The following is a 26,715-nucleotide window of genomic DNA, read 5'->3' as shown; positions in this document are numbered from 1 at the left end:
AAAAATAATTTTACAAAAAAACTTGGAGCCCTTTCAATTAATTATATAAAAGACCTAGCAAAGAGAAAATTATATTAGACTGGGTTGACACTATCTAAAATTACTCAGCTCGGCATAAGAAAGATGGTAAAAGAAAGATACTAAAAATAAATTAATGAACAACAAAATAAAAACTAGTTAAGTATACCTGGACATTTCATTTTTAATAATAGAGAATATCTGATAAAATATCAGACATTATTAAAATAGACATGAATAACACTTTTGTGTACCATACATAGAGTTGAGCCATAAATTTCACAAATGAAAAATATTGATAATAAAGCCACGTTCAGACTAACTTTTCCCCTTAAATGTATAAAGGCTGTCAGTTTTCATGTTGTAGCTGTTTACTAGCTGGAATCCTTCATATTCCTCTTCTTAATGTTCTTCTTATATTTTGCATATTATCCTGCACATTTGGCCAGATGTATAACATGGGAAGTAAGTAGTATTCTCACTTTCTGAGACATTAGGTAAAGAGTGATACAGCAGCCAAGTCAAGGCTCTTTGGTTAATTTTTTTAAATTGTCTTTGCCTTTAGGAACTGTTAGAAACATACACTTGAATTTTTAAAAGGTGTTTTTAAACACTGTAAATAACTTTTCCAGTATTACTTAATACATTTTTATGGGTTTTTTTGCAGACTTTAATAGTTATGAAAGATAAAAATTTTTATCAGTGGTTTTCAATTCAGCACAATAATATAAAAAGGAAATATTTACTCCTTTACAGTAGCAAAAACATTATGATATCTGAAGAACGATTTTTTTATTCCCAGTCATCTCAGATTTTGATTTTCCTGTCACAAACCAACCCATAAATGTAGAAGTCCCTTTAAAGTTGTAAGTCAAAGTTGAGAGAGAAGACATGACATAGGCCATGTAATAGCCATATGGACCTGACTTATGTTTTTCAAAAATTACATAATGTGAAGAATTTTAGGTTCATTATTACTTTTTTTTTTTTTTTTTTTGCGGTACGCGGGCCTCTCACTGTTGTGGCCTCTCCCGTTGTGGAGCACAGGCTCCGGACGCGCAGGCTCAGTGGCCATGGCTCACGGGCCTAGCCGCTCCGCGGCATGTGGGATCTTCCTGGACCGGGGCACGAACCCGTGTCCCCTGCATCGGCAGGCGGACTTTCAACCACTGTGCCACCAGGGAAGCCCCATTATTACTTTTTAACATGATGATAAAATTGATTTGCCCCATTGAGATTTAGATCATTAAATATCAGTTCTGTTTATCTGAAGGTAAGACAAAGTGTCAAACAAAACACCCTTTGTTCTTCCCCCATTTCCTTTTAACTTGTAATCGAGAATCAACCGCAATTGAGAATCAACTTTAGATATCCCATGCATACCCCATCCATGTAAACTAATACTAATCAATACTAATGCAATAAATTGAAATTACATTTTAAAGGAATACCAGTACGATAATCATATAAAAGATATAATCTATTCTTTCTAACCAAACCTATAATATAATACTATTCAGTGGAGTAGTGGAAAAATACTGTTTTAAGTTTGGCTTAAAACTTAACTTGGCTCAAGCTTATTTAAAACCTACTTCCTGGTTAACAGTAATGTATCAACTGTGATGACATTGAAATCCAGTGGGGCTTCTTCTAGATAATTTTTAGTATTATTTAAATAGATACAAAAAACATTTTGGGTATATCATAGTTGATCCATAAATTTCATAACTGTATTTTCTCAAAATGGACTGTCTGTGGCAGTAGACTGATACTTAAGGGAAATTATTTTTATCCCTAAGGTCACTGAGGGAGATATCGTGATGTCACACTTTGTTGATCTTCCATAACTACATTAAAACATTATTAGATTTTTCATGTCCTTTATTTAAAAAAAAATTACAGGAAAAAAATCCCTTTATCTTTGTCAGGCACGTGTGTGGAAAATATCAAAAGTTTTACTGTAACCTTCTTTTTTAACATTCATGAACACCTCTCCTCCGACTCTAAACTTTAAAATGAAATTACTTCTCTTCTTGGCCAGATTATATTGGCAGTTCAAAATCTAGATATTTTTCCCTAATGTCACGTTGTCTTTTCAAATCAAGTTGTTTTTTTCCTCCCCCTCCAATTTTTTTTTAAATAAAAGAAAAATCTAGAATGCCAACAAGAAGAAACAGGATCCTGTTTTACTGCAAGTGCACAGTAAATATTAAGTTATCTTTCTTATTAAAAATACACACATAGAACAAATGTGTGGATACCAAGGGGGAAAGGGGTGGGGTGAGAGGAATTGGGAGATTGGGATTGACATATATACACTATTGATGCTATGTATAAAATAGATAACTAATGAGAACATACTGTACGGCACAGGGAACTCTACTTAATGCACTATGGTGACCTAAATGGGAAGGAAATCCAAAAAAGAGGGGGAATATATGCACATGCATAGCTGATGCATTTTGCTGTACAGTAGAAACGCACACAACATTGTAAAGCAACTATACTCCAATAAAAATTAATTAAAAAAAAAAAAAGGGAAGAGGAGGAAAGGGAATGTGCAGAGCCAGACACAGCAATTTTGGAAAAAGGGAAAAGACAGCTGTTGAGGAGGAAGCCTGGTCTATCCACACCACACTTAAGAGCGGCCAACAGTAAGGGGTGGGGACACCCTGAACAGCACAGTGAGCCTTCGGGTCCAGCACAAATGTGTGTGCTGCCCGCAACAGAGAAAATGTATGTATAGCAAAAAAAAATAATAATAAAATATATATATAATACACCCAGTTTTTTTCCAGTATTATGTCTTTTTACTATCATCAGCCATAAGTATTTTTCAATGCCTATTATATAGCATATCTAGAATTACAGCTAATACTCTATTAGTTGAACTAGTATGTACCTCTCTTTGGATTTGTTTCTCTACAAATTAAGTTAGAGATTTTAGTATCAATACTTTAAAAATTAAAGGAGTGATTGGTATTTGACTCCCTCTATATATGCACATGTATATACATATACATACATACACACATATGCATATATACGTACAGTTGACCCTTGAACAACATGGGTTTGAACTGCACAGGTCTACTTAAACATGCATTTTTTGTTCAACAGTATATATTACAGTACTACACAATTTGAGATTGGTTGAATCCGTGGATGCGGAACCATAGACACAAAGGAACCAGAACCACCTATAGGGAGGAACTGCATGTATGGAGGGCTGACTATAAGTTATAGGCACATTATATAGAGGGTTGGCGCCCCTAGCCCCTACATTCAAGGGTCCACTGTATACATACATAAATATACGTATACATACATACCACTTTGCATAATTACCTTTAGAAAACGTATAGGTTCCTATCTAAGTAAATCTAAAAATTAGTAATAAGATTCAAATATTTCTATGCCATCAAAATAAGAGATAATCTAACAGTGATTTTGAAGACCTAGAGTAGTGTCTAATCTTCCTTAATTCTAACCTCAGTTTTGCTGTTAATTCACAAAATCTGTATTGCCACATGTAGATGAGATAGTATTATGATTGTAAGGCCCATCTCTTTGAATCTTTGAATGGAATGAATCATCAAAATTTAGCCATTAAACTTGTCTCCTTTTCCCAGGCTTTGAAATGATCTGGAAGAAAAGATTGTAGCTCTTCAGAAAAGATTGTAGCTCTTCAGAAGATAGTTATTTTATATATATCCTAAATATTATTTGTAAGTGCCAGTAGAAAATGTTTCCTTCAACATATAACATAAACTATAAGTTTGTTTACTGTGTTTTTAAAAACAAATGTTTTTAAAAATAAATAATCATATTTATTTATCACTAGGTTAGCCTGAAATTATAAGCAGCCAAATGTGTTCTCTTTTCAGTATTTTAAACTTAGAAATTTGGCTTGTATGTTGTTGACCAAGAAGCAAATAATATTAATCTTAAATAAAGTCCATTAACCTTTTATAACAATAATTACTAGGTTCAGTTTTCATATAGAGCATTCATTCAGATGTAAAATTTGTGTAATGAAAATAATAATTGAGCGATTACTGAGTGCCAGGCAGTGTGCTAAGTACTATACATGCATCCTCTCACTGAATCTTCATGGCAATTCTATGAGACAAACAAAAAACCTTACCAACAGTCACTTGGTAAAGTCAGAGTCTGACTTCAGAGTACTTGAAGTATTATAATTACTCATTTAGTCTAAATATTTTCAGTCCCTTCTTGATATTGAGAGAGGAGAGAAATTGCCCAGTAACCTGTCATATTTGCAAATTAGAAGTTGTTAAAAAATTTTTATTTTGAAGACTCTACTTTTCCACCCATTGAAAAATCATTTTTTATTATTTATTTATTTTTAGTGTAGTTTTAAGGTTGCCGTGGGAGAGCTATGGGCTTTGGAATCAGACTGATCTGGATTTAAATCCTAGCTCTGCTATTTCTTATCTGCATGAACTCAAATGAATTAATCTATCCTAAACCCAGTTTTCCCATTTGTAAGGAGATAAAATATGACAAGCTTAGACCGATACGTTCTAAGTCTACAATAATGGTAGTTCTTGAATATCTTGAAACCTCATGTTTGCCTGCGTTTCTGTACTGTTTTATTTTAAATTATGTGTTACTTTATGACACTCAGTGGTGCGTCCACACCAATCTTAATCACTTACCAACTCCTTTAACAATATTAAGGCAGTAAGATTATTTGGGTAATCTGTCCTTTAATGTAAGGTTATGTTTTATAGGGATATTAACATAAAAGTGGATATTCTTTATTTTCCCCCAAACTAAACAGTTACGTTGAGTTCTCCACATTTTAACAACTGATGTTTTCTAAGTGGTCATTTTCTTCAAAAATATTTCTAGTTTCTATCCCTTCTTTTCTAATCCTCATCTTTTTTGATCTAAAGTCTATTAATGTTTGCTCTTACTGTAGTTTTATTATATAGCTACACTTATTGTATACCTGCTGTGTGCCAGGATCTTTGCATATGTAGGCATTCATTCCCCACAACTTTGCAAAATAACTAGTATTGTCTTTGTTTTACAAATAAGAAAACTGTCTCAGGTTAGTTTGCCCAATATCCAGCATCTAGTAACATGACAACCTTGTCATGGGTCTGTCTAACCCATGCTCTTTCTAAGATGACGCTTCCTCTTAGTTCAATGTTAATTAGAATTGCTTTCAAAGTCACAATATTTTTAAAGGCTATATTTAGTAGGTCCAGTAACTTTAGCAGTTTTAAAGTGGTCATACTTGTCAGCAAGCAGTATAACCAAAGCCACAATAAATAACAATGCATTGAGTTCCCTTTTACAATCTTTATAGATCCTCAAAGTCATATTCATCATGTTATTTGTAATAATAGCTCATTGTAATCAGTGTACAACATGAATCAGTTTATTATTCCATCAAGATACAGACAACAGTCTGTGTACTGTAAAAATGTTATTAATAGATACTATATGTGAAACATAGGAGCCCATACTTTTTAAACTTCATACTTGAGAGGATATATTATCAATAGAAATAAATAAATCAATATTCTTTATGACTCAGGTGATATAAATCAATACTTAGGCAGAATAGGATGTGAAATGAAGTGTAAGTATCACATTATTCTTTAAATCTAAAGTTGAGATCTATCCACCATAAATTATTTATAGAGTTTGGGTATGCTGAGTATTTATCACAAACATCATTAGTTAAAATGAGGCGGTACTGTATACCACACACACTAAAAAGCCTGACTTGACTCAGTTGAGTGAAAGGGGGTTTCACCTTGAAGGCAGTAAGGGAGACATAGAGGAATTGCTGTTTTTGAGGAAAATATTCTTTGAATTTGGCGTACTCTAAAGCAGTGTTCTGTAATAAAACTTTCTGTGATGATGGAAATGTTCTGTATCTGCACTGTCCAGTGTGGTTGCCACTAACCACATGTGACTGCTAAACAATTTAAGTGTGGCTAGCGCACCAAGGAGCCAAATTTTTAATTTTTATTTAATTTTATTTTTTGCATTTATTTATAAATTTTTTGCATTTATTTATAATTTTAATTTAATTAACTGTGATGTGGCTATGGCTACCACGTTGGACAGTACAGCCCTAGAGATTTTATGACTGAGTGGTTAGCATAACATGCCACCAGTACAATGAACACTTTAAAAGGTAGATGTTTAAAGAATCTCTCATAGACTTTTTTTTCTTTTCTTTTTTTCCTGTTTGAACTTGTTTTGTTAGTGGGTAAGTATAACATTTGAATTTACAAAGCATTTGTCCATTGTGAAACCTCATCACCCTAATGCATTGCATGCCCAATTGTGTTTCATAATAAAAACCTGATTACTGTCTTCTCTACTCCTCTGTTAACACCTGTAAAATTCTGCACTTTGTCACTCATATCTGTTATCTATCTTCTCTTTTGTTTTCTCACTTCTGCTCGCTACTCCATTTCTTCATTCACAACAAAGAAAGAAATGCAGTGATAGTTCTCTTCCTCCCAAAACCTCCACTAGAAAACATTGGCCATCTCAAGGTAAACAGCCATGGGAAGGCCTCTCATGACTGGCCGGGAATAGTATGCATTACCAGCAAAGCATGAGCTACTGCTCTTCACCTTCCTTCTGCCATCCATCTGCAGTGCTTCCCTAAAAAGGTCCGTGGATTCATATTCTCCTCTAGGTTTTCCAGTATGGGCCCAGTATGAACCAACTCAGATCTTCAGGAAGAGTAAAGGTGGACAGAAATATATGTCCTTCTTGTATTTTGAAGGTCAACCTCATTTCAATTAGAAAAGAGAATGTTGGAGAGGTTACTTTAAAAAGGAGGGCAATTTACCTGGATTAGGATTAGTGATAAAATGTTTTTTCCTTGACAATGTATGTTTGTTCTTAAGTATAATATTTGGCCTTAAAAACTTTTAAGTGTTCTACAGAGATACATTCTTAATTTCCTAAGACATCTCAGTAGGATCTGTACCCCTTATTGAACAGTTTTATGTTTCCTTATAAATATTCATAACTTCAGTTTAAGCACAAATGTTTCATTATATGGAAATAGTCGTATAAGTATTCCCAAGCTCGAAGTGTCGGTGTGGTGCTACGCTGGCTAACAAATATGCCAAAAGTTTCCCTACAGAGTTAGGAGCTGTGTAAGTTTAAGCCTGCAACCTGTGTGACATGTCTTTGTTTGTGACACTCGTAAAGATAATTTTTATGTACATAAGACCAAGGAAATCTGGATTAAAATGCCTCAAAATATACAGAATTTTTAAAAAATTGTTATTGTGTTATATTTTCAGATTTTTCTGGAAGGGTTTTTAATTTTTAATGTAATTTCTTATTCATGAAATATTTAAGAGCCTATAGTGTGCAAAGTTCTGTAGTATTGCTGTGAATTAGAGAATCATAACTCAGAAATAAAGTACAAAGGTGAAGAACTACTTTGTAAATAAATGATATGAAGAATTTTCCAATTTCAACTTGTTTTGCTTCTTTCAAATTTTTATATCTTACTAAATTCTACTGGTTATCTACTTGCTATGACTGGATAGTGTAACTGCAAAAGTTTAAGAAAACAAAAGCATTACTTGTCAATTCTAAGTTGAGACACTTTGAGAGATCAGTTTGTCTTTTTTGACTGACTTTCAGATAAGAGTTCTTGTCCTCTTCCTTCCCCAGGGAATTTATCTTGCTCCTTCTTAAAAGCATATTTAACTACCTAGCATGTGTAATGGTCTCATACTGCTAAGTTCCTTTTTGGAAACGTTTGGTGCTGTTTTGTTTTCAAGTTTGAGCAATGAAGGCCCTTTTCTTGATTATACCCTGTACCCTAGAGATAGGAATTGGTCCTTCTCACCTGATTCTTAAGCCCTTACGTGCATGCTAATGGTGCTTTGGATCCCTGTCCTTTCTGTCCCAAAGATTTTGCTTCCCATTGCTTTTTCTGGGGAGCTCTCTGGTTGGTTCTGGCTCTGGAAATAATGATTGGTGCTTTCTTGCTAATATGATGACATGAGCCTCCAGATCACTGTCATAACAAGCAAGTTTGGGGCTTGCTCTTTCCTCTCAAAAGACCTCACTAAGGGTTGGGATCCATGCTGCAGATCTGTAGCAGAAAAGTTATTTCTTACAGGATGAGTGGCTGGATGACTTGCACTAATGCTCTTGCTGTTTCCCACAGGCTCCTACCCAGAGATTCTACCCAGTGAAACTCCCACAGCAACGCAGGTAGACGGGGCTGACCTGGCCTCACCAATGTCTCCTCGAACTAGCAAAAGCCGCATGTCCATGAAGCTGCGTCGTTCCTCTGGCTCAGCCAATAAATCCTAAGGAGACAGCAGCCCAGCAGTGATCAGCAGTAGCCACCTTAGCATGAACATAGCGTTAACCCTTTCAGGCTTCGTGTTTGCCATAACATGCATGTTCCTTCCTGAACATTTATTTTAGAAAACACTGGATTTAAATAACTTGTAACTTAGTATTTTAGATTTGGGTTGTTTATTCGGTTGGTTTTCCCCCCACACTCCAAGCTGCCGTATGGTGGGGGGGGGAGTTTTATTCTACACCCTTTACCTTCCCTAGATAATTATGTCTAAGTAGTTTTACTTTTAATTTCATAATTAACTTTGGGCCAAAATATAATTGGACAGATAGTCTCATTATTTTATTTATCGTGCCCCATTACAACTTTATGGCTCAGTAAATATATAATTTTTTTAATAAATGTACATCTTTAAATTTAAGCATTTGTAAAGTTGTAGCAATAGTCGCAAATCTGTTAATACACAGGATATGTATGGATTATTTATGTTATCAAAATAAACCACTTAAAATAAATGGTCTTTTAGTATCTCAAGTTCCAGCTGAAATAATTTTAGCATTAACTTTTTCTTCCCAAAGCAATGTCTCATTTCTTTGCTGTGCAGGTGATGCCATGACATATCTAAAAACCAGAAAAATCACTGTGCTGAACTTTGATTCATGTTTAGCTTCCAAATATTTTTCTAATGTTTTGCTTTTTAAATGGTATCACTGTTAAATGCCATTTCTGTTTTGAGATTGTGGCCCCTTATTGGCTGCTGGATCCTGGTATATCTATGTTCTTTCTTAAGTACCAAAAAGGGAGGAATGGGGTGGGGTGGGTAGGAAAATAGAAAAGAAGGAGAAAACTTTTCTGACATAAATGTGTGGCTTAAATTATGTGTATTATTGTCAAAGAAAAGGGAACATGACCCAGGAGTCTAAATTAATCTAATATTGTTAATACTGAACTTGCACGTGCGGGTTGGTGTACCTTCCACCCTCCAGAAGTATTTTCCTACAGTAGATAAGCTGCTCACATTTTGTTTTGAACGAGCATCTCCTACGGAAATGTAGCATGACATTGGTACTAACTGCATGTGTAAATACATCATACTGGCAAACTATAAAATATAAATTATGTATCATCATTCATGTAGTATCTACAAATTTGTAACAGTGGAAAAAAGATAGTATTTAATAATACAATAAAAATATTCTTATCATTTCGTGTCCATGAGTGTTGATTTGTCTTTTGTATTTTGTCTTCTATATTTTTTCAGACTTAAGCAGGGCTGTATGATTAATGGAGAGATATAAAGCATAAACCTAGGTTATCTTAGCTCACCATGAAAACTGAATTTTAATTCCCTTCTCAGGATATACCCCACCTTATTTCTCAGAGATCCTACCACAGTCATTAAAACTACAGGAAAATTTTCACCTTCATAAGAGCTCGCAGAAACTTCCCCCAATGCACTTGGTTAAAGCATCAATTTATCTCACCCTCATGCTTTGATTTGTTAAATTTTACTTTTTTTTTTTTTGGTAATATACATTCAGGAACAAAACTTTTTACAGACAGTTTCTATAGCAGGCTTTCAGAGTTCCTGTGCACTTAAATTTTGGATTGCCTTATAAATAAAAACAAATTCCTATGAAACTATGTAGAAAATAAACTTTAAAAGTCCCGTGAAAGCTTATATAAAGGATAAACATGGATAGAGACAGTCCCTGGGAAAAAGAGTAAACAATATAGACAGTTTCCCACAACCAAGGTTAAGAATTGCAGAAAAGATAAAGTAACTATTTACGCATTTCTATAGTGCTTTCATTTTTTAAAAAATAAACAGCTAAAGGTTTGGTGATAGGTAACAAAATGGAGTGAAAATACCAACTTAAAAATACGGAAGTTGATTAGCACAGTTAACGTTTTATTCATCTTCAGATAAACTATTCACTAGCTTTTTGAAAAAGAAGAAAATATTTAAAATATATTTCCTGTTGACATTTTTGGGTAGTAAAGTATCTTTAATATTTAAAGAACAGTACATATTCTTTACCTTTTGGAGCTCAGTCTATGCAGCCATACTTCATAGTATATATACTATATAAGGAAATTTTCCCATTTCTGCATCATTACATTCATTTACAAAATATAATTTCTCCTGTCTGTATTCTGTCTAAATGGGTCACAAAGATTATAAAGCAGGATACTGGCTTTGGGGAGATAAGAAGTGAGGCTTTTTAAAATAGGCTGTGTTCAATGGGATTCTTAAGACAAACACAGAACACAACAAAGCACCAGCTATGTACATTTATTTGGTGGTAAGCATCTTACAAATATGGGCTATCTGTCAAGCAATATTCAGCCAGTGTCCCAAACTGGCTATTAGGGCATAGGTACAGAATGTATGCTAAGTATGGTAATACAAAAAAAATCAAAACCAGGTTGCAGCTGAAAAGAAAATATTGAATATTGAATGAATTGCCATTCATTTCCATAGCGGATTAGAAGTATTAACATCTTCCTTAAGCTGAACATAGTGTCGTATATAATACACATTATGATTACAACAGAAGTGTTAAACAATTTGGATGAAACCCTACTAAAACAGTCAAACTTCAGGAAATGAGTTCTGTGTTTCCCAAAAGCTATTTAAAGAAAGGTTTAAAGTATCTTCCTGAATACTGCACACGAGAGCTAGAGGTGAGAATTTGGGGGGTGTCTCAACTCCTTCCAGTAAAGAGGTGCTATTCCCCACCTCCAAACACTAGCTTAAGGGTGGACTTAATAATTGAGAAAAGGAAAGTTTACAAGGAGATTTCTCGTATCACCCAAAAGCGCGCAAACATCTTAACATTTCCTGCCCACAGACACAGGTCTTGTATTTCCCACCCACCCGACGTAAGTTTGGCACCAATCACATAACTTTTAATTCACAGAATATACAATGCAAGATATCTGACCCTATTGAGACAGAAACTACACAGGCGCCTGCGATGACAAGAGGAAGAAGAGAAAAAAAAAAAAAAAACTACCACTTTTGGTAGCTAGAATCCTTTGTAGATAGAGACATGCACGCATTCACTGCGACTTTCCATAGGAATTACAAGTCATATAGGATTCATTGGGGTCTCCAGAGTTTGGTGGGAGCAGGGGAATCCTATTTTCGTGGGGAAAGTGAGAAGGGATTTAAAGCTGATCATTCTTGACCGAGAACGGTTATACCATATACATACCTGCTCTAGAGAGGGATTTTACATTTCGCTGCCCGCTCCTCTGGCAGCACATTGACTACTGGGAGTTTTAGGAGAGAAAATAAAGGAAGGAAAAAGGGTAAACTTGCAAGCTGAAGAAAGCCCCACAGAAATTCTCATGATCTGTTTGCTCCAAGGCCACCCTCAATCCTCTTTGTCTTTCGCCCTCAACAGCCCGGCCGCAATGGCATCTGCAGCAGCAGTACCTGCCGACTTTCTGAGGGGTGGCACTTATTGATGTGCCGGGTCAGGCCTGGGGAGCTAAAAAAAGTGGACGGGCAGTGCTTGCATGAGAAAATTTGCTGAGCACTCCCGTCGGACGCCCCTCCTGGGCCCGGTGCTGCGGGAGGCGCCCCGGCCAGAGCGGGCAGGAGCAGCTCCTCGCGGACCGCATGCCACAGCCGGTGCTTGTCCCTGATGTCTGCCGACGGGAAGTGCGCCCCGCACAGCGGGCAAGCGAAGGCGAGTGGGGCGGCGCGCTCGGAGCCAAAGCCCGGGGCAAGCGCGCGGGCCGAGCCTGCCTCGTGAGTGGCCAGGTGCTTGCGCAGATAGGCTTGGCGACGGAACTTTTTGTGGCAATATGGGCACACGAAGATCTCGGGTCCCCCGGCAGCACTGACCCCGCCCGGCTCAGGCACCCGGCGCCCCAACACCCCCGCCGTATAAGGGACCTGAGGCAGCGAAGGCTCGGGGTGGGACAACACCTGGAGGCCTTGTGATGGGGCGCTGTCCCGGTGCTGCTCCGCCCCGGAGCTGTCCCCGGCCTGCGGGTGCTGATCCGCAGTTCTCTCTGCCCGGTTGTTTTCCTTCCCCTCCGCCAGGAAAGATGCAACAGCCCCGGAATCCGGGGAGGACGAGGTCGACGAAGGCGGCAGCTTCCCGTCGGCTGAGGAGACTGTGGCGGCATTGGCCGCTGCGGGACGCGGCTTGTGCCAGCGGCGATGAGAGGCAAGGTTCGCAGGGCAGCTGAAGACCTTGTCGCACTCGGGACAGCGGTACTCGACGCGCACGATGCGGGAGCAGCGGTGCTGAGCCAGCGCGAAGGGGTCTGCGTACTGCTCCTTGCACAGCTGGCAGATGAACTCCCCCAGCGGCGTGCGGCTGCCCCCCAGGCCCCGGGACGGCGCTCCGGGCTCCTCCTCCTTGATCTTCAGGCCCAGCACAGGGGACGTGGTGACTTCATCGGTGAAGCTCAATTTCCTCATGGCTTTTGGCTTCTTGACTCCGGCGGCCGCGGGCCCAGACGTGCAGCCCGGAGGTGCCTTGGCGCAGCGCTCGCCGCCGGTGGCCCGCTTCAGGCCGTGCAGGGAGGCCGAGAGAGGCGCGGGGTCCGGATGGAGCGCGGGGTCTGGGAACGGTGCCCGGAGAGGCAGCAGGAACTGCTCCCGCGAGGTCGGTGCTGCTGTTGGCGCCACCGAGCAGGAGAAAGCGGCCACGGTGGCGGTGCCCCCGGGGAAGGACTCAGCGGAGACGGGCGAGCTGAGGCAGCGCTCCAAGAACGCCCGGCGCAGCTCCGCGCCCGCCGGCTTCGTGGGGCTGGGGCTGGGCCCGGGACCCTCCCGGCCATCCGCCCTCCACTCCGCGCCTTCCCTCCCGCCCACCGCTGGGCTCACCCCAGCCGCCCTACAGGACGACCCCGACAGCTCGCGGGCCGCTTCCTCCTCCGGGGTTGGGGGTCCCGCCCTCTCCGCACCGGGCTGAGGGGCACTGGAAGCCTCCTCGGGGAAGGGCGGCGCCCCCTGGGGCCCCAGCAGGGGGAAGACCCTCTCTGCTAGGCGCATTCGGTACGAGCCACCTGTCCGTTTTGTTCGCTTTACCAGGAAGCCCCGAGGCATGGTGGAGTCGGAGCGCTCGGGGGCAAGGAGTAACCGGGGCGCCGCAGGGTCTGATAGCGGGCGAGCACCGCTGCTGCCCGAGCTTCGCCGCCGCAGGCATGTGTCCGCCGCCTTTATAGCTGAGACGCGGGCCGAGGGACCGCCGGGTCGCTTTCGGCCGGACCAGCCAATCAGGAGTGGGAGCGGCCGCGGGGGGTGGGGCTTTCTCGGGGCTGGGCTCGCGGGGGGCCCGGAGGCGGGCGGCGGAGGCGCGGGCCCCGGCGCCCGGCTTAGCTGCTGCCTGCAGCCGCCTCCTCCCTGCCGCCCACCAGGCGAAGACGCCCGAAGGTAAGGTGCGGAGTGTGAGGAAGCTCAGCACTCCGTGCCTGAGCGGCCTCCAGGGGCCGTCTGGGGAGCCGGGCGGAGAGGCCACCTCTCAGCGCCCTCCTTGCGGGCCCGGGACCCTGCTGCCCACCGCGCGTGGGAGTCTGACGGAAAAGCCCCGGCTCTACGGTGGCAGAGCCGAGAGGAAGGGCGACGGGGAGGCGACCGGTTGGGTGTCAGCCGGGGAACGGGTTAACGTCCTATGCTCGTATGGAGCTGATGAGAAGCTGCGACAGAGCGGCAGGGCGGCTAAATCCACCGCCCCGTGCCTACACTTGACGGTGGGAGTACGTCTGCCATCCAGTATCGATCGAGACTGCGCGCGTCTGTGATACTATGAGAATCCATCTGGGAAGAAGGACTCTAAGTGCGGGAGATCGTGCGTGCTGGAAAGCCTTTGCAGCTCAGGACGCCAGCAGGTTTCTGGGCCCTGGTCCTCAGAGCTTATAAATGCCTCCTCCCCGATTGGGAATAGGAGTGGGGAGGGGAAAATGGGATCTCATTTTCGACTGTCCTCAGATCAAGTGGTTTTTCTGTTCACACCTTCCACTTGTACTACCCAGAGACATGACAGTGCCTAACTGACCTGTTTAGCATGGAGTAGATTGAGTGAGAAATACTGGTGGAATCAGGATTACATCTGCTTCCCCTTGGATAAGAGATATTTTGCAAAAGGTGTGCTATGGACCTTTAAAAGCTCAAAAAAATTTCATCCAGCACTGTTTTAAGCACTAGAAGAGATTTGAAAGTCTGTAATACTAGCTGAGAACTATGAAATAATTAGAAAATATATGACAGATGTATAACAAAATGCCAAAAATCCATGGTATAGAAAAGTACAATCTGAGAATAGGAAGGGGAAAGAACTATGTGTTCAAGCCTCCTTCCTAAGCCAAACTGCAGAAACAGACTGAGCAATGTGTTTTCAGAGTAGACTATGGCATAACAGATCTAGTCATCAATAACACGTATTGTCTTCCTTCTAGTGAATGAAGTATTTTTACATAGAGAGCATTATTTGAGGGAAGATTTGGAAGTAATTATATATTTGTTAATACTGGCTATATTTTATGCACTCTACTTAAGTAATCTGATCTTTTCACAAACACAAAACAGAAGTAGATATTATTACTCTCCTTTTTTAATGAGAGGATTGAGCTGTAAGAGAAGTCGTGTAACTGGCAGAAGTCACCCAGAGCCCAGATTCAAACCAAGTTCTAGCTAATTCCAAAGCCCAGACTTTCCATTATACCGGTGTCTTCAAACTATTTTTTTTTTCTGATCACATCCCATAATAAGAAATATTTTACAGAACACACACGTAACTGAAACAAGTGTTTCACAAAATAATGTTTACCCTTAACTAGGTGCAATGCAGTTTTGTATGTTCTACTCAATTCTATTTTCTTTCTTTTTTAAATGCTAGTCATAGCAAACAAATTTATTTCATAACTCACTAGTGGGGATTAGGTCCCACAGTTTGAAAAACACCATCATTATGATGTTTCCTATTAAACAGGATGAAATCATACAAAATTAAAGAAAGTAAATAAACATGACACTTCATAATTAAAATTAATATTCTGAATCACTATTTAAAATATTTGAGTCATTTAGTAGTGTAGGTAAACTTAGTTTCCCAAATTGATCATTTCTGATATGTCAGTTTATGTATGACTTCTAACTCAACTTCTTCTCAATGTTTCTCCTTTCCTCTTTCTCCTAATGACCCAGATATTGTGTGGTTTGGAAAATCTGATATAAGAATTTTAATACTTTAAGATAACCCCTTTTCAAGAGGGGCTTTTCCTTGGGTGCCTAGTACTCTGTGAGAATTGCAGTCAACCATATGACTCAGCATTTGTGCTTCCAGGTGTATACACAGAAGAATTGAAAACAGGGACTGAATCACACACTGGCAACACAAATATCCACTGTAACATTCTCCACAATAGCCCAAGATGGAAACAACACAGTGTCCACCAACAGATAAATGCAATAAACAAAGTGTAGTACATACAGATGACAGAATATTATTCAGCCACAAAAAGAAATGAAGTACTGATACATACTACAACATGGGTGACTTGAAAACATGATACTAAGTGAAATGAGCCAGACACAAAAAGACAAATACTATAAGATTTTACTTATATGAAATATCTAGAATAGGCAAATTCATAGAAATAGAAAGTAGATTATTATTGATGGTCAGGGACTGGGGGAATGGAACTTATAGCTTACAATGGTTACAGAATTTCTTTCTGGAGTGATGGAAAAAGTTTTATTAATCAATAGTGGTGAGAGATGGACAACACTGTGAATGCAATTAATGCTACTGAAATGCACACTTAAAATTGTTTAAATGAGCATTTTTGTTATGTGTGTATATATATATATTATATTTTACCACAATAAAAATTTTCACACACACAACAAAAAAGAGTGGAAGGCAAAATCATGGCATATCAGACTGTGAAAAGAATGTAAAGGACTAGGTAGTGTAATTTGGACTTTATTACATAGGACAGGCACAGAGAGTCAGTTAAAGTTTTAAACTGAGGGAGTGACATTTGCTTTTGAAATTGCATGAGGGAAAGTATCTTTGCCTAAACTTTCTGCCAGAGAGAGAAAAGGAAACACAGATAAATGAGTCTCCTCCCCTCAGTCCTTCCCCTTTCTGAGAGTGTGGGTCTGTTTCCTAGGGAAAAAAAAATAATCATGGAAACTTAAAAAGTCAAAAGAGCAGTTATAAAGTGAGAATACTTAATGAAGTAATCGGCATAGAGCTGATATTCAATAAATATTTTTTGAATGAATGGTGCTAGTTATTAAATGGATAGCAAGTGTGTCCATCCATCTATCCGTGAGTCCTTCCAGCCATCCTGGCTTCCAGACATCCTGTCTTCCATCTGTACAGCTATTCAATAAAATCAAATAACTGCTCTGTATTCTTTCCGTGACAGTTCAGAAACACAGTGTTCAAGGAGTATCTTTATTTTCAGGAAAACAGATTTGTGTAGGAGAGGGTCTGGCCTGCACCGAGCTGTTTTTATTCCTGCCCATCATTTTACAGAAATGTACCCTGAAATCTCTGGTTGACCCAAAGGACATTGATATCACCCCGGTTGCCAAAGGGTCCGCCCTCCTACCAGCTCTGCTTCATTCCTTCCTGAGGAAGGGCAGACCATCGGGGGCGCTGCCATACTGTCGCTGCAACTCCCCCTCCTCTGAGGGAAACGGCCACCTCCTTCCCACTCCATCCCCTTCCCAGAATGCCTCCTCTGATCTTTCCTCTCCTCATCACCTCATTCCCTCAATATCCAGTGAATATCCGACCTCCATTAAAGGAGAGTTTCCTGAGTTTCACTGCACACGGGCATCTGCTATTCTCCATACTCTGTAACATTTGTGTTGGCTACCCTGTAGGCTAATACTTATCTAATATTGAGTTAGTATGATGTTACCACTATGAAACAGAGCAAATAATGATTAGCATATAACAATGCACAGCCATTTCTCTTCTTGTATTCAAAATTTTAAAAAGCATTATTATTTTAAAAAGAAGAATCGCTATCAAATATTTTCTACAGATCCAATAGTTCTAATAGGCCTCCCTCACACTTCTCCAGAAGTGTAACTTGATAACAACCTTTCTGGAAATCAGTGTAGCAATGAATAGCAGAAGCTTTAAAAAATAGGTATACCCTTTAATTCACCAACTCCTCTTTTAGTAAATCATCCAAAAGAAGGGAAAAGATTTGCACGCAAAGCTGTTTATCACTGTGTTCTTTGTAATTGTACATAATCAGAAACTACCTTGAGTAAATCGTGGTGCAGCTATACTACAGATGGTTACATAGCCATAGAAACGCAGTGACTCTGACAAATATGTATGTCTTAATGTTAAGCAAGAACAGCAAGATGCAAAGTCACATGTATAATAAACAGCTCGAGTATGAAAATACAAAATGAATAAAACCCTGGAAGGAAATATGCCGGAATGTTGTTGGACTTGCTTCTAGTTAGTAGGGATTTTATTCTTTTGTTATTTTAAAAAATTTTGGTTTTTTTTTTTTGGTTTTTTTTTTTTGCAATAAACACATAGCACTATGATAATCAAGGGAAAAAGTAATGTACAAACTGCCTTAAATCCTTTCTGGTGTTAAATGTGGTGTCCCTCAATGACAGAGGGACATCAATGGGAATTGCACAGTTAAGTAGCATTCTCCAGAACTTCAGGCCCTAGAATGGAGATGACAAGCCTCTATCATGCCACAGGCCTTCCAGTTGAATAACACTTTGGGGAAGAGATTAAGGGTTAAATCAAAGGTAGAAAAAGGGCTAAAAGGGGAGAGAAAGAATTTAGATGGATACTCTCCACTTGGCTGTAAACCCAGATAATCCTTCAAGATATGAACACCGCTTTCTCCATTTTCCCACTTAGAAATTATGATAAGTACGGCAGTCCCTGGCAAGACTGTGAAATCTTTGCTTCTTTATCTACATCCTTTCTCCTGACAATAACACGTTTTTTTTTTTTAGTGCTCAGGACCTTCATCTGCTCTGTTATACTTTGATAAAAACTCATAAACACTGAATTCTCTCTCAAGCTATTTGCATTTTAAGTTTCCTATTTCTAATTATGGAATAAATTACTTTGATTTAAATTCAAGAATTTTGAGATAATAGCAATCAGGAAATTTTCTGTATAGAGAGACTTCTTGCGCTGAAATCACAGTGTATGTAAGACAAGCTCAGATAACTGACCTACTTTCTAGTCACTTGAATATCAGATGATTACTCAGAAGGAACTTTATTTCTTCTATTTCCCTGCTCCCTCACCTCAACATAGACATGCCCCTGTACAAGGTAAAAACCAGTGGCATAACTGAAGTGGCACCTACTAGGGGCCCCTTCTCCCCCAAGAACTTGGAAGTCAAACGGCCTCTCATACATCTGATGTAAAGCTCTTGAGTTCTTCTCCTAAACCTAATCCTCATCTTGGTAAATGGCATCTCCATTCAATTAGCTGCCTAAACCAAATCCCAGAAACTTCTGGCTCAAGCCAAACATTCCAGGGACTTCCCTGGCGGTCCGGTGGTTAAGACTTCGCCTTCCAATGCAGGGGGTGCAGGTTCGATCCCTGGTTAGGGAGCTAAGATCCCACATACCTTGAGGCCAAAAACCAAAACATAAAACAGAAGCAATACTGTAACAAGTTCAATAAAAACTTTAAAAATGGCCCACATCAAAAGAATCTTTAAAAAAAAAATACAAACACTCCGTATTCCATCCATGAGCAATTCTTGGCAGCGCTACCCTCAAGCATTTCCTGAGTTTGAAGACTTCTCAGATTCCCTCCCACTATACTCTATTCAGTCTCTCTGCTTCCACTCTTGCCCCTCTGTAATGTATTCCTCATTCAGCAGCAAGATGGATCCCATTACAATATAAACCTGATCACTTCACTCTTTTGCTCAAAATCTTCAGATGACTCCCTACCATATTTGGAATAAAGTCCAAAACTCTGACTGGGCCCTGCTATTCTTAAACCACATCTCCCACCCTTCTCTTCCTCATTTTGTTCCATACACATTGATCTCCTTATTTTCCTCAAACATGACATGTACCCTTCCACCTCAAGGCCATTCATGCTACCAGAATGTTCGTTCTTCAGATATGCTCACGAGTTGTCCCTTCACTTCATTCGGGTCTTTATTCAAAGAAGTCCACCTCAGAAGGATCTTCCCAGACCACCTTAACTGAAATGGCAGCCCCACACCCACCAGTACCCTTCATCATTTCCTATCCTTTCGCTCACCTTGCTTTCTCTTGATAGAACTTATCACTATCTGTCACCACATTATATATGTATTTGTTTATTTGTTAATTGTCTGTTGTCCCCCGGTAAGCTGTAAGGTCCATGAAGACAAAGATTCTTTGTTTTGTTCACAGCTGTATATCCAGTGTCTAGAACAATGCCTTGCATATCCATAAATGAATTGATGACTAAAATAGTGAGCCACTGGATTTTTAAAAAGCATCTCTTTTTTTTATTACTGCAACCTACAAACCTAGAGCCCAGCTTGAGCACAGAGGAGGGAAGGCAAAGTCATAAAGAGCCCCAGATTCTAGATATTTGGGAATCTTGGTGCAGAAAAAATGAGAGGAATAGAAAGGTCTTCCTTGAACTGTTATACCCTTGGAAGATCTTTTCTCCCCACTTCAGCCACCTGACCCATGGCTTAGATCACTCCCATTCCCTCCCTCTGAAGCCCTTCCCTACAAGGAAAATAAATCCCAGCTCATAACCAGAGTTTCTATCTTAAGCTGTCCAGTACCCAAGAAACTAGGAGAATGGGAGCAGAAAGAAGATTTCCAGCTACTTAGATGGAAAGACAAGACTTGCGAGATAAGACTGCCTGTGTGGAAAACAAGGAGTCTCAGGCATAGGGCATGGAGGGTAAGATCCAGGTTATTGAGAAGTTTAACATGGGAGCTTTATGCGGAGACGGCATAGTGTAGTCGTCAAGGGCACAGGCTATAAAGTGAGATGGTATTATGTTCAGTTCCAGCTCCACTACTAGCTGTTTCATCTCAAGCACCTTACTTAGCCTTTTGCAGCCTTAGTTTCCTCATCACAAAATGGGAATGGTAACAATTATCTCAAAGAATGCTTTGATCATTAAATATTATTATGTATTTTAAAGGCTTAACACAATGTATTGCACACACTGAGCCCTAAATGAATGGAATGTATTATCATTATTATTAAAGTGTCTGATATGAAGGAAAACTATTGATACTAATGGCAACTATAAATTCTACAGAAATAACAGAATAATTTATGTGACCAGCTGATACTTTATACCCAATAACGATGCAAGATGGCACTGATTGTGCATGGCATTTAGTATGCTCAAAATTAATTTTGTTTTATTGAAACAAGATTCATGGGACTTCCCTGATGGCGCAATGGTTAAGAATCCACCTGCCAATGCAGGGGACATGGGTTCGATCCCTGGTCCAGGAAGATCCCACATGCCGCAAGGCAACTAAGCCCATGCGCCACAACTACTGAGCCTGTGCACCACAACTACTGAGCCTGTGCTCTAGAGCCCATGAGCCACAACTACTGAGCCCACGTGCCACAACTACTGAAGCCTGCACGCTCTAGGGCCTGTGCTCCGCAACAAGAGAAGGCACTGCAATGAGAAGCCCACGCACTGCCACAAAGAGTAGCCCCCGCTCGCCGCAACTAGAGAAAGCCCATGCACGGCAATGAAGACCCAACGCAGTCAAAAATAAATAAATAAATAAATAAATGAAAATGAAAAAATTTTTAAAAAGTAAAAGAAACAAGATTCACAAAACATACACAAGACGGAAGAAGTGTAGTTTACTAGATTAAGCCCATGATTTGGAGTCAGGCCTCAGTTTGAGTCCTTACTATGCCTGTATGACCTGGATAGGTTCCTTAAGCTCTGTGGTCCCCGTTTGTTGTCACATGGGCACAACAGCACAGTATTCTCCACAAGTGGGCCATCGGCCTGATGTCCCTTGTGGTAAGGGATGTGGCGCAAAGTGGAGGAGTTGAGACTGGAAAGATAAGTCGGGGCCAGATTGCAAAGAACTCTGTATATACCACACTAAATTGAGTGTGGGTATTATTCAGAGAAAGCCACTGACTTTTTTTCTAGAGCATTGAAATGATATAATCAAACCTTTGTTTTGGAAAGATAACTCTAATGGCTGTGTTGTTGTAAGGCTCTGGGGTTACAGTGAAGATGGAGAAGGTTAGGAGAGTGGGATGAGACCTGAGGTAGGGAGTTCAGCCAGGAGAATATTAAAGTAGTTGATATTTGAAAAGACACATGCACCCCAATGTTCATAGCAGCACTATTTACAGTATCCAGGACATGGAAGCAACCTAAATGTCCATCGACAGAGGAGTGGATAAAGATGTGGCACATATATACAATGGAATAATACTCAGCCATAAAAAAAAGAATGAAATAATTCCATTTGCAGCAACATGGATGGATCTAGAGATTATCATACAGAGTGAAGTAAGTCAGACAAACACAAATATCATATAATATTGCTTATATGTGGAAACCTAAAAAAAAATTATACAAATGAACTTATATACAAAACAGAAATAGACCCACAGACATAGAAAACAAACTTATGGTTACCAAAGGGGAAAGGGGAGAGGAGGGATAAATTAGGAGTTTGGGATTAACATATACACACGACTACATATAAAATAGATAACCAACAAGGACCTACTGTATAGCACATTGAACTATACTTAATATTTTGTAACAACCTATAAGGGAAAAGAATCTGAAAAAAATAGATATACATGTATGTATAACTGAATCACTTTGCTATACACCTGAAACTAACACAAAATTGTAAGTCAACTATACTTTGATGAAAGATAAATAAATAAATAAAAATTAAATTAAATTGAAAAGTTAAAATTAAAAAAGTAGTTGACAGAAGATGATGTGGCCTCACTTATTCAAATATTTTGAACTGTTGTCACATGGGCACAAGAGCCCAGTATTTATATAATTGATTGATGAACTATATTATTATACAGTCTCTATGAGTGCTTTTCTCCCCATGTTAAGCAGTGAAATAGATAGCTGACACATTCTAAAAACTGGAAAGTAGAAATTATAACTTGACTTTCAGTTGGTCATGAAAGACTGCCTGTTGAAACTGGGATTCACTTCAGAAACTGTAAGCAATTGGAAAAGAGTGAGCTTGAGCTAGAAGAAAAGGATTTTCAATGGCATCAGGTGTTACAATGGAAAGGTATTTTAATTTCTGTTACTCAGGGAACATGACAGCACCATCTCTGTCTTCTAAGGTATTTCTCTCATCAAACTCTTTTAGCCACTTCTTTGGCTCAGTATATAACTCTCCTATACTGTAGACACTAAAACCTTTGTCAAGGCTGCACAAAGATTTCATCTTCGTAATTTTATAGAGATTCTTCTATAATACCTACCTCCTTACTTCCAGTCTGAAAAAAGTAAGTATTTTCTGGAGCTGGTTCATTGCTCATAAAATGAGCAGATTTGAATTCTAACACTGTCATTTACTGAAGAGGTGATCTTAGAAAATTTACTTCATCTCTCTCTCAATTAATAATTTTTAAATTAGATATAACAATACCTACATCACAGAATGAGAATTAAATTGAATGAGATGAACTAAAATCCTCAACTGCACTGGCTCTTACTCATGCTCACTATTGGTATTTATGTACTTGATGTTGCTTGTAAACTCATATGGGTAGAGACTGACTATCTAACCAGCTTTTTGCTACACAGAATAATGTGTTATGTGTCTCAGTAAACATTCTGAAATGATAATGACGGTTGCCTACCTGGCTAGGGGGAAAAAAGCCTTATCAATCTTTATCTATATTTTAGATTAAATAAATTCCATTCATATGCTTGAAAAGAATGTATATGTATTTTGCAGTTGTACATACCAAGTATTAATATATGCCTCCTCCCACATATATATGGTAAATTATGTTATTTCTCTTTGTAGTCTCTCAATTTTTGCTCTATATAGTTTGAGACTCTCATAGGTATGTATAAATTAAAAGCATTATCGGGACTTCCCTGGTGGCGCAGTGGTTAAGAATCCGCCTGCCAATGCAGGCGACACCGGTTTGAGCCCTGGTCCAGGAAGAGCCCACATGCCGCAGAACAACTAAGCCCATTCACCACCACTATTGAGCCTGCGCTCTACAGCCCGCGAGCCACAACTACTGAAGCCCGCGCACGTAGAGCCCGTGCTCCGCAACAAGAGAAGCCACCGCAATGAGAAGCCTATGCACCACAACAAAGAGTAGCCCCTGCTCGCCGCAACTAGAGAAAGCTCGCGTGCAGCAACGAAGACCCAACATTAATCGAATGTCTCATCAGTATAAAGTATCCCTCTTTATCTGTAGTAATGCTTTCTGACTAAAGTCTGTTTCGTCTGATGTTTTCCTCTAGATGCGTCAACTATCATTTGATTGGCATTTACAAGGTATGAATTTTCCTTTTAATTTCAACCTTTCTTTATCATCATGTTTTAAATGAGTCTCTAGTTAACAGTAGCTGGATTTTTTAAACCAGTCAGATAATCTTTAACTTTTAACTGGAGGATTTAGTCCTTTTACATTTGTGTAATTGCTACCATATTTGAAATGAAATCTACCATCTTCAAAAGAGTTTTCCATTTGTCTGATCTGTTACATTTCTTTTGCTTTTTTTACCTTTCAGACTGATTTCTGATTTTTATGTATCAAATTCCCCCCTCTACTAATTCAAAATTATATTCTTTGCTTATATCCTCTTATTGATAATTTTAAAATTACATCATAAATTTTTAATTTATCAGTTTATTTTTATAATATTAAGGAAGTTAGAACACTTTAAATGCATTTACCCTTTCCTGACATATGCTACTATTGTTGTGTACTTTAATCTTGTATTTTAAAAAATCTACAAGACATCATTATTATTGTTTTTCACAGATAATATTCCTTAGAGTTACCCACAAGTTTTCCACTTTCTGGGCTCTTTCTTGTATCTCAGACTTCCCACATGGGATCATTTTTCTCCTGCCTGAAGTACATGCTTTAAAATTTCCTTCACTGTAGATTTGTTAGGAGAAAAATATCTTAGCTCCAGTGTGTCTTTATCCACCTATAGAGTTCTAGGTTGGTAATTATTTTCTTTTAGCACATTGAAAATAACATTCCACTGTCTTCTGTTTTCCATTTTTTACTTGTGAAAAGTCAGCTGTCAGTATATTGTTGCTCTTTTGAAAGTAATTTATCTGTTTCTCTGGCTGCTTTTAATATTTGTTCTTTGTCTTTGGTTTTCAGACGTTTTATTTCAATGTGCTTGGGTATGGTTTTCTTTTCACTTATCATGCTTTCTGTTCACAAGACACCTTAAAATCAATGACTTGAAGTCTTTCGTCAATTTGGAAATTCCTCAGCAGTTAACTCTTCAAATAATTGTTTCATCTCATTCTCTTTCCTTGCCTTCTAGAAATGTGACTAAACCCATATTAGACATTCTCACTGTATCTTCTGTGTCTTTTACCCCTCTTTCCCCCTCTCTCCAGGCTGCATTCTGGATCATTTCCCTTGACGTATCTTCAGGTTCATTAAATCTTAAATGCATGTCTAATCTACATTTAAAATCTTGTGTAAAATTTATAAATTTTACTCATAAAATTTATTTTTACTTACAAACTATACTATATTTATAAATTTTATTTAAAATAAAACAACAATACTTAAAATATTTTAAATCAGAATAATTTGGTTCCTTTTTCAAATTCAGACTTGCTGTTTACTTTCTGTAGTTTCCCATTCTCTACAGAGAATGGGAAACGGGTCTTTCATGTCTTTAAACATCACCATAATAATTGTTTTATAGTGCACACCTCATAATTCCAGTATTTAAAGTCTTCATGGGTCCGTTTTTGTTGTTTGTTGACTCTTGTTCATTTCATCTGGTTTCCTTGTGTATCTAATTATCTTTGAGAAGATAATACATTCTCATATTCTGCGAAATATGTGAATGTGCTGAACGTCGTATTTGAAAATTTATTTATAGAAATTATTTAGGCCTATGATAAAAGTATCTTACTCAAGAGGGGGCCTGTATCTCCTTCTGCCAAGCGTCTGGAGGCACTGCCAATCCAGAATTATTTTTACCCAAGTTCAAGGATTTGAGATTCACTGGTCCAGGCAATTTGAACACAAGCATTAAATACCCAAGCGCTTTGGAGTCCCAGTATCTTGTGGAGGAGGTTCCCCTCTTAGACCTCCTGTAGTGTACAGCTTCTGGGTTTTGCTTTCTGTTTCCTTTGCACTGCAAGTCTATCAAGACAAACACTCTGATTTTTGCCAATCAGCAAATTCCCTCAGGGCAGAAAAGATCCATATTTTGATTCCCATTTCTCCTTCACCTTTAGTCTGGTAATTCCATACTATCTCTTCATACCCTTTTATGCTTGAAGAATAAATTTTAAATCTAGATCTTTTAGTTATTCTCACTGGAAGAATTGATCTAATTTAACCTAACACTACCAGAACCATTCAGTCAGACTAACATTTTAAATGTTTTTGACAAATATTAAGAAAATGTCCTTCAGAAAGGTTTATACTTCTATCAGCAGGATTAGGAATGCCCTTTCTTTACCTTTTTCCCTTGACTATATATTCTGTCACTTATAAGACAAAATACTTGCCAGTTAGATAAGTGAAAAGTATTATTTTTACTAAGTATCTGTACTTATTTAATTACCAATGAAGTTTAATGTTTTGTAATCTGTTTATGTAAATTATATTTCATTTTTTATAATTTAACCTATTCAAAATTTCTGTTTGTTATTTTTCTTAGGTCCTTTGGCTATTATAAAGCTGCTACCCACCAAAAAAGCTGTATCAGTTATTAAAATATTAAACTACTTCTGTACCAATAAACAAATAGCCACTACCCTTCCAAATGTTCTCCCCTTGGTTCCCCCAGATCTTGCAGCCTCTCCCAAACACCAATCACCTGCCCATTATCCATCAACTAAAGAGTTAATGTCCAACATACCAACAGGTCTTTAGGGTCCTGCCCTAGCTCCACGGCCAATGTCAGTTCTGATTCGTTAGTAGCCATTTTGTAGATATTGTTAAACATTTTATTGTAACCCATGTGCATATATATTGAAAGTATTTTTTTGATGCAACTGACAAGGGCTTAACTTACAAAACATACAAACAGCTCATACAACTCAGTAACCTCAAAAAAACAAAAAACAAAACAAACAAAACAAAAAACCAACCCAATTGAAAAATGGGCAGAAGGCCTAAATAAACATTTCTCCAAAGAAGACA

General features: G+C 38.9%; 2 protein-coding genes across 7 annotated transcripts in view; one reads left to right on the top strand and one right to left on the bottom strand.

The window, feature by feature from the left end:
- The window catches only part of RALGAPA1 (Ral GTPase activating protein catalytic subunit alpha 1), a 222,333-nt gene extending 212,776 nt beyond the window's left edge, over nucleotides 1-9,557 (top strand). For 4 of the 6 annotated variants that reach the window (XM_033428377.2, XM_049705925.1, XM_012533079.3 and 1 more), the window contains one exon: nucleotides 8,213-9,557. In XM_033428377.2, the coding sequence (XP_033284268.1) occupies nucleotides 8,213-8,361 (149 nt within the window). In that variant the 3' untranslated portion in view covers nucleotides 8,362-9,557. Of the gene's footprint in view, nucleotides 1-1,260; nucleotides 1,292-8,212 lie in introns of all 6 variants that reach the window. The other 2 variants (XM_033428382.2, XM_033428379.2) reach the window with 2 other exon arrangements.
- Nucleotides 9,558-10,604: 1,047 nt separating this feature from the next.
- INSM2 (INSM transcriptional repressor 2) lies at nucleotides 10,605-13,512 on the bottom strand. Its single transcript, XM_004269971.3, has one exon. It carries the CDS (start codon nucleotides 13,425-13,427, stop codon nucleotides 11,760-11,762), a length of 1,668 nt encoding a protein of 555 aa, XP_004270019.1. The 5' UTR covers nucleotides 13,428-13,512; the 3' UTR covers nucleotides 10,605-11,759.
- Between the last annotated feature and the right edge of the window lie 13,203 nt (nucleotides 13,513-26,715).

The sequence above is a fragment of the Orcinus orca genome, chromosome 2, assembly GCF_937001465.1.
Source record: "Orcinus orca chromosome 2, mOrcOrc1.1, whole genome shotgun sequence".
Classification (NCBI taxonomy): Eukaryota; Metazoa; Chordata; class Mammalia; order Artiodactyla; family Delphinidae; genus Orcinus; species Orcinus orca.
The sequence above is the reverse complement of the archived record's forward strand: the minus strand, read 5'-3'. Positions and strand labels throughout refer to the sequence as shown.

Bases quoted from the DNA above. Each gene is read 5' to 3' on its own strand.
- INSM2 (XM_004269971.3), bottom strand. From the start codon at position 13,427: ATGCCTCGGGGCTTCCTGGTAAAGCGAACAAAACGGACAGGTGGCTCG.